This window comes from Toxorhynchites rutilus, chromosome 3 (genome assembly GCF_029784135.1).
Source record: "Toxorhynchites rutilus septentrionalis strain SRP chromosome 3, ASM2978413v1, whole genome shotgun sequence".
In the NCBI taxonomy this organism is placed as follows: domain Eukaryota; kingdom Metazoa; phylum Arthropoda; class Insecta; order Diptera; family Culicidae; genus Toxorhynchites; species Toxorhynchites rutilus.
The window spans coordinates 44489318-44503440 of NC_073746.1; the positions used below are offsets into that span (position 1 = coordinate 44489318).

Genomic DNA, 14123 nt, shown 5'->3' on the forward strand with positions numbered 1-14123 from the left:
GCCACTGGCCAGAAGTGTATAAAAAATACAAGTCCAATTTAAAGTTTCTTCCCACCAAATTACTGACGGAAGCGGGGCCGGCTCGTTCCACAAGAGGAAAATGGGGAGCGTGGAAAAGTACGATTTGCCAAAACAAGTTCGCAAGCCAACCAGGAAGAGATAGATAGGGAGCGATGGAATGCTATCAAAAAGATATGAAGTATTTGCTCATGGCGGGGAACCATCTGACGATAATAGTCCGTGCTGGGATGGTTGGCCTGGCACGGGATTATCCTTTTTTTTTTTTTTTTTTGGAAGGTCATTTTTCAGAATGGTTGTTTTTTCTTCCACTTTTTCCTAGGATTTAATGAAAATTTAAATGATCGTTAAACTTTGATCATTAACTCACTAAAAATATGTCAATTTAATGAACACAAACTTACCGTAGCCAACATTTATTTTTTCCGCCAGGTGGAAACAATCTTTACACCAGCGGCAAAAAATCACTGACATTCCCTACGCGGCTTCACAGAAAGAACTCTCATCCATTCGTTGGGTTCTCCTTCCCACCGTTTTCTTCCCATCTTGCGTTTCGAGTGTACGCGAAAAATACTCAGTCTGTAGAAAATAAACAAAATTATCCTTGATGGTCCAATTATCTTTGAAATTTGCGAATGACGAGTTCATTTTCCGGTGGAACGCGAATGCGCCAGAATGGCATCGAAACAGAACCGACTAACTGATTTAATGCTCAAAGTTTGACATCGGCTAGCAACTGGAAAATAACTCGTAGTTTATTTACCAGTAGATCACCATCGTGTTATCTTGAGCGTGTTAATTGGTTCTTGATTCTGTATTTAGTCATTTATCTGCGATAGTTCATGAATATGAAGTGGTTCAGCAGAACGAAATGTAATCTCTTAATCCCCATAACGCAACCGCTATCACGAATAACGGCTCTATTAGTTAAACTGCGTAAACACATGCCACTGAGATCATCTCAAGCGATCTTGTACTTAACGCTCCATTATCGGTCGGCCAGTATTTCATTCTCGCCGGCTCGGCGATCGCCAAATAACAAACGAAAATATTTAGCTGCAAAAACCGGATTGCCAATAATCGTTACGTCTTTTATTAAATTATTAAAATCTCATGTTCTCTCGTTGTTGCTGTCGCATTACCACAAATTTATCCCCCCATAAATAATTTTATACCCCGGCACCGAGATTTTTTCTTTTCGCATCGACTCACAAAATTTCGTCCTTCTTTCTCCCTTCTATTTTTCAGACAGACATCGGCGCTCTGACAGCATCCGCAAGCATTAATCGACCGTAGTGCGCGTTGTTCGAGAAAGTGCAAACATCGAGGCCCACGAGAGAGAGAGAAAATTTTGCTCTACTAACGTTGTCCCGGTTTGGCGAGGATGAAACTGCGGCGGATGGGCGAAGAAATTCATAAATACGTGACTTTACGAGCTGATGCCAGCGCGACGTGGAGTGATCTCGTTGATTGTTGTCGCCGGTCGTGGTGCTCCAAAACGGCTAGGCGGGTGTCCAGAACGCCCCCTAGTTGAGAAGAGGTCAGTCCGTGTCCCACTGAGCGAGCGAGAGAGATATTCAAATTAAATGGGTGACGTCTCATAAATCAACTCTTAATACGAATTCCACACGCTCGGGAATACGCTAACTGCTGTGCTGCTGAAGGTGAGAGTGTAGTGAGCTTAGAGGATAACTGGAAAACATCCCACTCTGTGCGACTGATACTGTGATATAAGTTTGTGGTGCGAAGCGAGCAGTGGGCAACCACCAGAAATTCACCATATTTGGAACCAAAATCCGAAACCGAAATTTCATTCAGAGCATAAAAATTATTCCGGGTGGTTTGCCCGATTGCCAGATTCCTTGCTGTAACAAAACGAAAGTTTCTACCGAAGGGATAACGCTCCGAAACTATTTGGTCCCAAGACGCCACTAGCAGCTATCAAACAAAATGATTGGCCTGCCAAACTTAAGCAATATAAACGCCAACCAGCACATGTACCGAAGCTATCCTAACCTGCCCCACTCCTTCTACCCCCAAACCCAACAGCCCAACACTTTCCAACACTCGGTGACCCTTCCATGACAGTATAGCCAGAACCGACAGACTCGTAAAAACAATTGCTACTACTGCAACAACAACATCAATCTCACCTGCACCTGTTTGTCGTCGAGTGCCTTAGGATATTTCTACTCGACATCACAAACTCTTAACTCGGCCCCATCGACACTCCCCCGGCGATCCCGTCCCTCTTATCATCACAATCTGCCACCAACATACCAGTCGCTAGCCCCCACCACCACCCAAAAGCCATTCCATTTAACCCAACAACCACGACCACCCACGACTGCCACCAAGTCAACTTCCACCGTAACGGCTGTCCGTCAGCAGCAAAATAAAGAATCACAAGTCAACGAAGAAATGCTAGGCATCACCACATCAAATGACCCTGACTCACCGGCCCTCTCAGCCTCACCGCCGCCGGCACCGGCCCCAAGGCCACCACCGGTCCGGAACGGCTGCCAGAGGTGCCGATTCTCGTCGATGATGGCCTCGAGCAATTCGAACCTGTCCCGTTCCCACCAACATCTGGCAGGAAGTGCCAACAACACCCTCACCCGGGGGAGCACACACAACAGCAGCCTACGGGAAAGTGGGGGTGGCAGCAATCACATGGCTACCAGTAGCGGACATTTGCACACGGCAGGAACCGCAGCAGCTGCCGCTCCAGCAGGGCACCATGCACACAATGGAACGTATCCCGGTGAGTACTCCTGTTGATCCTCCATGCACATGGGAATGAGCGTTTGTGCAGTTCTGTTTGCTGCATTTGCAAAGCCCGGGGTTTAATTGAGGGTGTTTGAAGAATCTACGTTTAAAAATGAACATCGCTTAACCATCCAAACGCTAGCGGCGTTTAAGTTGAAAGTGACATATCCTTGTCATGCATGCCTTTTTACCTTTCTCGCCTCCCGGTTGGTCACGGAAGAACAGGCACAAACAGGCAAACGATTCGGTTCGAAAATCATGGGGTTATATTTTCTTTGAAATAAATGGAATTATTCAAATATGATGCTCGTGTATGCATTCACTACTCTCAGTCGAGAATAGAATCAATGATTTTCACATCAAGAAATCTGTATGAGCAAGATTCAAAAAGGGGAAAACTGATTTTTATACACAGTTATGATTTTGCTTTAATAGGTTGGACATGGATCACAATGTTACATTTACCACAATTGTTAGGCAAACTAACCGGTCGCTGTCCCGACACTCTCCATTTTTTGTAAAGTCTTGAGCATACGATGGAGACATCCCAAAATCAAAATTTTCATTTTCATGTGACCAATTCTAAAAGCGGCAGATTAATTGATCTTCTTTCAAATGATATTCCACAAAATTGTCAAAAAACTTGAACTTAATTTTAATATTAGGTTGGGGACAGTTATCCATTATTTTCTCAGTAGTTGGCTTTAGTGATCAATATCTCGCGTAATATCGATCACACAATTTCAAGTTTAAGCTCGTTGTAAAGGTGATATTTCAAACTAAAAAAAATATTTTGGCGTTTTTTTGTTTGTTCCATCCAGCTGTGAGTTACTGGGTGTTGGTACATTCTACACTTTTCCTTTTATAAAGGCGAAAATGCAAGCCAGGCCGCTGAAATTGTGAATGGTTTTTATGGAACAGTAAAATACGTGCAATTCAATTTATCTAAAGAAGTTTTATTCATTTTTGAAAAATTGAAAAAAAAATTCAACAATAAATAAAACTTGTCTTAAAATAAATTAAAAATAAAACCATTCACAAAATAACACCATAATTGACGAATTTCATGCCAACTCGTCTGGTCGTTGGCAGCACCATCTCAGATAGCAGTGAAACGTTGTGGGTGTAAAGACATGAGTCATTTAAGCAACTTTGTGTACTTGAAATATTCGAAAAATAATTAGACTACTTTTTGTAAAAAGCCAATTTTTTTCTTAATTTTTTACAAAAATTTATAGTTTAAAAACTATGATGCCTACAAAACTCTTGTCAAAGGATAAAATGTAGGAAATTATTTAAATTTTCACAAAAAATACCAAAAAATTTTTAGTTAAAAAAATTTGCTGACAAAAAAGTTATTTTAAAAATTAAAATTCATTTTTCTCAAAAAAACATATGCTTTTAAAATTCTGATAAATGGATATAATTAGCCCTAAAAATTTCCAACAAGTTTTCCATACATCGGACGATGGGTACATTTACATGGAAAAAGTTTTTCAAACATCAACTTTTTCATTTTTTTTTACTATACTATTAATGTTTAATTCGTAACATATTTATACACAAATTATCGCAATTTACATGCTCTGTTAACTTTTCTCAATTTGGAAACATGTCAAGAACATGTCAAACGTGAGAATTTACACACAAAAATGTTACGAGCAAAACATTATTATTTTCAGGAGTATTCATACAAAAAAGACTTATATTCCAAAAACTTAAAAGATAGAAAGTTGATGTCTTCGACAAAAGTTTATATTTTAACAAGATCCAAAACTTTGCCGAATACACTTTATCACTATCTTGACTTTAAACAAAATTATGGTTAGTTGTAAAAGTTCGAAAAACTTTTTCCCTGTAAAAGTGCCCATTTTCCGATGTGTGGACGACTTGTTGGAAATTGCAAGGGCTATTCATATATATATATTTTTGGGAATTTAAAAAAATACGATTTTGAGAAAAATGAATTTTAATTTTTAAAGAAACTTTTTTGTCAGCAAATTTTTTTTCCAAAAAATTTTTGGTATTTTTTGTGAAAATTTAAACAATTTCCCACATTTCATCCTTTGACAAGAATTTTGTAGGTATCATAGTTTTGAAATTATAAATTTTTGTAAAAAATAAGAAAAAGAAAAATTGTCTTTTTTCAAAAAGTAGTCTAATTGTTGTTCTAATATTTCAATTTTTGCTTTACACCCACAACTTTTTACTGCTATCTGAGATGGTGCTGCCAACTCCTGACGCGAGTTGGCATGAAATTCGTCAATCGCATAAATTCAGATCCCTACTGTCAACAAATGGCCCATTTGAAGCTAGCGAATGACCAGAAACATCCAGAATTGGCCAAAAGAAGAGGCGTCGTGTTCCATCAGGACAACGCAAGGCTACACAATTCCGAGAGCTTGATTGGGATGTTCTAATGCAGCCACCATATAGACCGGACCTGGCAACAAGCAATTACCACCTTTTTCTCGCATTGTAAAATTTCCAGAGTGATAAGTGAAGGTGTCAAGAGAAGGTTGTAAAAATCTATTGCTAGAGTTTTTCTCCAATAATTTCTCCGAATTTCACCATACTTCACGATAGAAACATTATGAAGTTACATTTAGAAAGCAAAAAAAAATTAACCACAAAACGATGCATATTTGACCCAAATCGGACAATCCGAAGCATATCAAAAACAGTTTTGAATCTCACCCAAAAATATTGGATAACTTTTCCCCAAACTAATATTTTGTATCTCAAAAAATTCTTTCGGTTTATTTCCATATGATTTTATTCAAATATTTACACAGCCCTTAAAATTTTACAGGCATTAATTTTTTAAAATAATTAGATTCCAATACATTACGAGAGTTCAGTTTGTCAACATAAATAATAAAGCCGGTTCACGTTAAATTTCGGACACTTTTCTTCAGTGTCGTTTATGAAATATTTCACTAATCAATAAATATTTCACTTACATGACAGCTGGAACCCTCCTTTTTATTTCGATGTCCAACATGTTTACATTCTTCTTTAGTTTGGTAAAATGGCGTTGAATCAAGTGGAAGTACGAAAACGCATTTTGCGCGAACGGCAGCAAAATCCAACACTGTCGGTACGCGATCTCGCCAAAAAGCTAAAACTGCCGAAGAGTGTTCAGTGTGTGCAAATCATTTGACCAGCGCTTAACTGTGGATCGGAAGGTTGGAAGCGGAACAAATCTAAAAGTATGCTCCCGACAGATGGACCGAAAGGTGGTTGCCATTATTGAGAAACATCCCAACCTTTCAGATAGAACTGTGGCTCGAGAGGTTGGAAAATCAAAATCATATGTACAAAAAGTGACGCAGAGCATGGACTGAAGGCGTACAAAGTGAAAAAGGTGCCCAAAGGTAAACTTTCGTTTTACTGGCATCATCTTTGTGTTCGAAATTTAACGTGGACAGGCTTTACTCAAAATTGATTCTACGTGAAATTCTACATCAATATAGATAGTAATTAGTAATTTATAGATTTTTTATGCTCTCGAGATTTAACCAATTCTATATTGATAAAAACATAATTTTGAGTCTTCTTGCACAATTACGGAAATGTTGTCGAAATCTTCAACTGCGCTATATATTTTTGATTGTTTTTTGAAAAAAATACAAATATATATATATTTTTTTTGTGGCGTTATGTTGGAACTCATTTGGACCATTTTTAATGTTTATTCGGCAGTTGACAGTTGCTTTGCTTGAATGTTTTTTGGGTCGTCATCGATTTTTAACTATTCAAAAAAAAAAAAATTAAACAATCTCTATCAAACATTCTGTCAAAAAATAACTGAACATTCAAAATGCTCGAACTTTTCAGCAAAAGTGAGAGAATGAGAAATCAACATAACGCCACAAAAAATTGTAAATCGAATATACTTAACCCACGGAAATTCAAAAGTAGCGTCATTTTTTGACAGACCTCGTGTTAGCTTCAGACACCAAACCTCTCTGACATTTCAGACCCATTCCGTTTTACATCCAACTGATTTCCGATGTTCAACTTAGCCAAAATGTTAGTTTTAGATACTGTTATACCTTCAATAAAAATTATGCTTTTTAAAATAAAAATATTATAAATCATCAATTTTCGAACGACTCACTTAACTTTGGACCAGGGTTACCAGTTTTATTTTTCAAAAATCAGGATGAATCAAAATAAAAGTCAGGAAGAAATCAGGATAGCTCATATTGGGTTGTCTGGCATATTCGTGCCGATTTTTGGGAAAACAAAAGCATAATTTTATAGGCAGGCATATATTTGTTCGTTTTTATATGTAACTTATATGCAACTTAAGCATTCTATCATCCCATAATATGTTTGTTTTCTCGTCGAAAACTATTCAAGGTATTTTTTAAGCTGTCCATAGAATCGAAGTTTTTGCCCTTAGATAAGTTTAGCTGATGGGACAGCACATCCCAGGCAGACTACAAAAATTTTTGTTGCGTTTATGAAACGAGTCGTTTCATAAGCGCAATGGAAATGCAATCTATTTAAGGTTTTTCAGTGAAATTGTGTGGCGCTGTCACAATCACTGATTCCTACCGCTCCATTTCTTCGACAAAATCAACTCTTTCTCCGAAAGCGAAATCTGTAAATCTGTAAATCAGTTATCCTCGAAGTAAGGTTCTGGTGTGAGAGGAAAAAAATCTTTTTTTTCAAGCAGTGTTCTTATTGTTCATTTATTTAATTCATGAAATTAATAAATTTATTTTTTTATTGTGAGGCGAAAAACTAATTGGAGGTACAGGTGGAATGAATGCACTTCTAGAATGAAACTAATAAATAAAAATTTTCTTTACTGTATCGAATGTGTATTCTACATTATGGAGGAACCCTTTTTTTTGCTAATGGTGACAAGTATTAAAAAAACTGTATCGAATAATAATTCCTTTTTATAATGTTCAGTTTTTATGAAAATACCAGAAAATGTATAGACAAATGGTTAAGTAAGAAATAGCACAACGCTAAAACGCGAAACGCAAAAAAAACATCAAATAATTATTTCTATTCAAAATATAACGATTTGAAACTGCCTTCGGGGGTGCTAATCTGATTGAGTATCTTTCTTTCTCGCTAAATTCAAGCTTCAATAAATGTCGCCAGTGTATCTTCAAAAACGCGAATTACTTTCAAATAGATAGATAATAAACGAAAGAAAAATTAAACATTTTCAGTACTTGTTTCTAACCTTCCTGGTATATTTATTACAGATAATTTTCATTCAGATAAAGTTAAATCTACAAAAATCAGGATCATTGCCAAAAATTCTGGGAAATCCTGAAAAATCAGTAAGGTTGGCATATACTAGGTACATACAGGGAGTTAGGTAGGGGGTGTTCAAATTCAACTAAAAAATGTCTCTATGCATGTGATAGAATCTAAATTATTTTTGGAAGATTGAATTTAGCTATTGAATTTTTTTTGGAATTTTTGCCTTTATTAACCTAAAACTCGTTTTATCTGAGAAAAAGGCTACCTGATACAATACTAGTACATTAATTCGAGAACTTAGGGAATTATCAACTAAATATTGAACCCCTGACATTATCCAGTTAGTAAAATTAGGTAACATTCAATGAATATAAATATTCTAAGGTTGTTTTTAGAGAGTTTTGTTGTTTTCATCTAAAAATTCAAGATTAACCAAATTGTTTTTTTACAGCCAGTTCAATCTTCTTAATGTGCTTTACGATTCGTTCTTTGAGATCATGCTTCTATTTTATTCACTTCTACTTTTACTTTTTTTTTGTTAAGTCTCCGACCAACTCAATCAAGAGGAATCAAATATTTCATATCGGGATGATATTAAATTGGGTTGGTAAAATTGGGTAAAATAAAAAATCCTTCATTTCTGCGTAAACATGTGTTGTTTTCCCTTTCGACAATTGTCTGGTCATAGCATGGAGCTTCTTCATCATAAAAATTATCGAATCGACGAAACCAAATTTTGGTGATTGGATATTACTGTATCAGGATCATTAATTCTATTTACATTAAAGGCGCCCCCATCTGGGTTACGGTTTTGGCTTCATCGCATCTTTATATTTTAGTTCAAACAGAATGCAGTCAAGCGATCAAAAAACTGTCTGAGAGTTGTGTTTGGTACGAATCACACTTTTCAACGCAATATATGTTGACCGATCATCTACAAATTGGAATATTTGCACTCGCTTGTGTTTTTATGGAAAAAATTGAAAAGTTTCGGGGGATTGGAAATTTTATTTAACCTATAATAACCTTTTAATATCGAATATGTGTTATACGTAATCGATTCATACATATTCTCCAACTGATGAAAAAAATTGAAAGAAGATGACGTCGTTCGATGCGATTAATTTTATAGAAAATGAGATTAATCCGACATTTAAGGTAGTTTCTTTTCAGTTAGTTGTCTATACACGGATTTACTCACCAATTTTTTAAATTACAAACAAATTCAAAGTGATCAATCGGAATTCATGACTGAACTTCTGCGCATTCCGTTTGATAACTAGAGAGAATGTTGATAACCATTTACTAAGATGTTATATTTGATAGCAGTTCTAAAGTATCCGTGATTTTTGGGGAGGTAATTACAAACGCAGCTAACTACCACTTTTTTGACGTAGGACTACGTATTTCAGTAAGAGTGCTAAATCCGAAAACACATTTTTATGAAATAATGTTAATATAACCTTGATTATTCGCATACCAGATTGAATCAGAAATTAACTTAGATTTGTTCTATATGCTATACATTACAATTCCCCAGTCCGAATATTATTAAAATTGACGAAAACTGAAAGCTTTCCTATTTTCCCATATATGTGTTTGGTCCATTTTTATGCTTACCTATCCATGCCGTCAACAACGAGCAGGTAAGGTAGCGACGATAATATAAATAACGAAAATATAAAAACACTGCACTACAAATACACAAATTTCAAGTCTCGTTCAATACTCAAAGCAACGAACATCGCTTGTTCAGCTTGTTCCACGTCTCCATTAGCGCTTCGTTTCTCCTCGATCTGTGGACGCTAGCGGATAACTTACTCGCTGCTCTGATATGTCAAAACAAGATGAGAACCACAGATTTCCATCAAAATTGGTAGTTTGGTTTCTTATGGCAAAATATTAGACCCGTGTTTTTTTTTTATTTTTTCGTTAGGGTGACCATTTCGATTTTAGGGTGATCCAAAAAATCATTTTTTCCCATTTTTACCTAAAATGTTTTTTTTTTAAATTCATAACTTTTGAACCACCAGGCCAATTCAGATGAACAACAGTTAAAGTCAAGTTAAAGTCAATTAGCTAGTAATTTGGAAAATATCACACCTGCAAGCATTTTGGATTTTGTTTTCGTGATAATTGATTGTATCTGTTTTTAAAATTTATATATTTTTTTCTTGAAAGCTGAGCATTTTTCACATGAAATATCTACAAATCAGAGATGTGTTCTTTTTTTTAAGTTATGATTTTTCAAAGTTAACCGATAGTATGGAATAACATGTTTTCCCCTTTTTCCTATTCTCAAAAATTCATAGCTTTCAGATGGTTTTAGTCTAAAATGGGAATAGGAACCCTAATGAAAAAAAGAAAAAAATATGGGTCTAATATTTTACGATAAGGAACAAAACTACCACTTTTCTTGAATATCGGAGCTATATACATTATGGTGGCAATGGATGTATGGACAATAAATCATCATCGAATTTCAAAAATCGACCACGTACAATTGGTTGGTTGGTCCAAAAAAATGACCTGTGCAAAGCTTTAGCTCAATCGGACATGATTTAGGTGTGCCTCAAAGCGCTCAAAGGTTTGGATTTATTGATCCTCAAAATTCTTCCAAAGGGGGAGTAAAGGAAATTTGGAAAATCGAATTTTTTTTTCGATTCCAAATGACTTAAAAATGCATGAAACGTCCAGATACGATGTCATCTCGAAAAAAAAAAATTTGGCCGAAAATCGACCTTTAGGGACTTGAAGAAGCAATGAAGGTATGGGAAAAAAATATTTTCATTTGGCATCGAAAAAAAAATCGATTTTCCAAATTTCCCCCCTTGGAAGATTTTCGAGGATCAAAAAATCAACACTTTGAGCGCTTTGAAACACCCCTAAATCATATTCGATTAACACATTAAGGACCGCACATTTTAGGGCAAACTTGAACGCTCCATTTGTTTTCGGATTCCACGAATGAGATCGTTCCCTTCGATGTGGATTAGACGAAGGCGAGTCATCGGTAGGCCTTGTTAGATTCTTGGCAAACCAAGGATTTAACCTTCAAGTGTAGAGAACACTGGTTATTTCGTGATCCATCCGTAACAGATGGAATGCGAAACACGAGAAATCTCGTGAGCGGTCCGCAATGTGTTAAGCTTAAACTTTGCAAAGGTCATTTATTTGGGCCAATAAACAAAATGTACATGTTCGGTTTTTGAAATTTGACATGACCATTTTCGCTGCCACCCTAATATACATATACACAGCCATTCCATGTCAAACCGATATGGTGGTTCTCAGATTTTCGTGATAAGTGGTAGTTTTCTTCCTTATCGCAAAACATTAGACCCGCATTTTTTTTATTTTTTCGTTAGGGTGATCATTTCTATTTTAGAGTGGTCCGAGAAATGATCCGATTATACACAGCAGGTTACTGACAAAGAATTTTCATATTTAAAAGTTTTTAATATTAAAATCAATTTTGAACTTTTTTCACAGCGTAGAATGTTCTTCTTGAATGGCGTTAACGTTCCCTATGGAACTTTTGCCGTCTCAACGTATGCATTAACTAGCGTCATTTATTAGTACTTAGTTGAGATTTCTTAAGCCAAATAACACGCCTTGAATGTATTCCGAGGGGCAAGCTCTAGGATACGGGTGACCATAGTCCAAGTCGAAGGAAATTTCTCTGACGAAAAATCCTCCGGCCAGAACGGGAATTGAACCTAAACACCCGACATGATAATTTGAGACGCTAACCATTCGGCCACGGGTGCACTGATGCGTAGAATGTTATTTTTCTTAAATAGTTAATTGATTTTCCAACAACTTTGTCGAATATCATATTTTATTCAGACATCTAGATTTTTAGTTACAAACTTTCAAATTTTTGAATACGCTCTTTGAAAAATGTCGTTATTTTAATTGGTCATATCATAATGACAATTGTAATTTTGGTTAGCATTCATCATATGTACCAAGTCTCAATAAAATCGAAGAGGGTCGCGTCAAAATTTGCCGTTTTTCGGCTGATTTGACATAGAACTGCTAACTAGTGTAAGCTGTGATACTACCGAACTGTTAGGAAAGGGCGAAGCTTGTTGAGCTTATTGAGAATCGCTTAGAAACAATGTTTACATATGAAATAAGATCATGTCGAAAAACAGAAGTATGTTTTATAAATAAATATATAATGAATTATTTGTTATGATGACACATAAAAACCTTCAAAAAAATTAAAGAAACATGAAATGCATTGCAATAATCCTCACGTGTATATTTGGCTTTGGATATATCCATGCTCATTACATGGACTTAATCCGCTTTGCTTCCTAACGTCCCCATAAATCCGCACATTAAATCAATAAACTATCCCGCGATGCCTCCACAATATTCACAGCCTTGTCATGTTTACTCTGTTCAGTTTGTCCTCGCTTTGAATATGAAACTGTTTCTCATTAAAATACCTTGTCCGCCCCTTGTCCCCTTTTTACATTCCCCAGGTGCGTACGACAGGGGTCGACTGCTAGAGGAGGAGGATTCCGCCTATCCGGCGCTGCTGGAGCGGGAGCTGCACTCGCTTCACCGGAATGTCCCAGCGTTACGACGAGCCGGAGTAGACACCACTGCAATTAGACAGGTAAGCTGGAGTGCAAATTCGACCCTCGTGATTATCCTTTTACTGGGACGCTTATAAGGCGGCGTCGGCGATGGCGGATGATTTCTCCGATGAGAGACGTTGTAAACTATCCCCTAGTTTTGCAACATTTTCCAGCGTTGTCATCAACTGTCGGAGCTGCCAAGCCGCGCGGGTGAATGCCTTGAAGTTTTCCCGCTTTAACTAACCGTTTTCCGTTCTCCCGTTTTGTCTCGTTTACTCTCGCACATGAACGACACCGTTTCCTCCGGGACACCACACCTGACCGACATCGCTATTGCGGCACCGACACTGGAAAGCATTTCTATCCGGATGGCGGCTGGGGTTGGATTGTTTGTGGCGTTGCATTTCTCGCACATGTTCTCACCACGGGATTCCAGCTGTCCTACGGGCTGCTACTGCTGTACGCGATACGCCACCTGGGGAACGAGGTGAATACCGAAGCAGGTTAGAATGCACCATTTTTCTGGAAATTATGTATATGGTTATGTATTTGTTTTCATTTATTCAGCCTTTCGATCGTTCGAAAATAATCTTTTTTCATCCATCTAAAAAATCATAACGATGAAAAGAATGCTCAAGAGATGAACTCAAAGAGATGTTTTTAAATAAATCATTGAAACAGCTCGAGCGTGCTATCAGTTACAGACTATCAATAAGGTTCTCTTCGATGGCTTCCCATACCCACTAATGAACGGAACGATTCACTTGCACTTTATGTTTCTCAAGCACCCCATCCCCCACGCCGTGCAGGATCTACAGGATATGTGTGCCTTCACAACAGTAGCACAACCAGCTTCCGTTGGAGTGTAGTTAACGTGTGTGTGTCTCATGCCTACTAGAGAGGGTGGTACGTACATACGAGCAAGCTGCATCCCCATCAGAAGGCAGATCTCCTGCACATGGGATAATTCACCAACCGGGCAGCTAGAATTGAAAGCGAGAGCAATAAATAAACATAAATAACTATTATTTCATAATTTATGGCTGACGATGCACAACCGAACCAAGGGCCCGACTCCGAGCTGGTTCCAATTCCGATTGAACCATCCGCTGTGGCAGAGTTCGCTCCCTGGCAAACCATTCGGTGAAGATCTCAAAAAGCTTTGCGGTGTTTGCGCAGCGTGGAAAAATAGTGCAGCCAAAAAAATATACATCAAAACGTACCGAGGAAAACTTTATCAACCGAAGTAGCATTTTATTCCCGGTTGCCAAAGTGCACCCGGCGCTGCTTTTGGAATTTAAATTTTCAAATTCTGAATGGAAATTTATTGTGCTTTGTTTGGATCGCTCTTTCTTTTGCAAGCTGTGAACTAATCTGCAGAAATTGTGTGATTGCGGGTTGGAAACAGGAAACAACGTTGGTTTGTGTTGTGCGTACCTTCCTGTGTAGGTTGGAATGTTCTTATTGTTTTGTTTTTTAATACAGATTCTTCCATATTAAACGCTC

General features: G+C 37.2%; 1 protein-coding gene across 4 annotated transcripts in view; it reads left to right on the plus strand.

The window, feature by feature from the left end:
- LOC129775488 (monocarboxylate transporter 7-like) overlaps positions 1 to 14123 on the plus strand; it is a 156353-nt gene that overhangs the window by 53957 nt on the left and 88273 nt on the right. For 3 of the 4 annotated variants that reach the window (XM_055780287.1, XM_055780286.1, XM_055780290.1), the window contains 3 exons: positions 1267 to 2782; positions 12519 to 12655; positions 12973 to 13120. In XM_055780287.1, coding sequence (XP_055636262.1) covers positions 2440 to 2782; positions 12519 to 12655; positions 12973 to 13120 — 628 coding nt within the window. In that variant the 5' untranslated portion in view covers positions 1267 to 2439. The remainder of the gene's footprint in view (positions 1 to 1266; positions 2783 to 12518; positions 12656 to 12972; positions 13121 to 14123) is intronic. The other variant, XM_055780289.1, reaches the window with a different exon arrangement.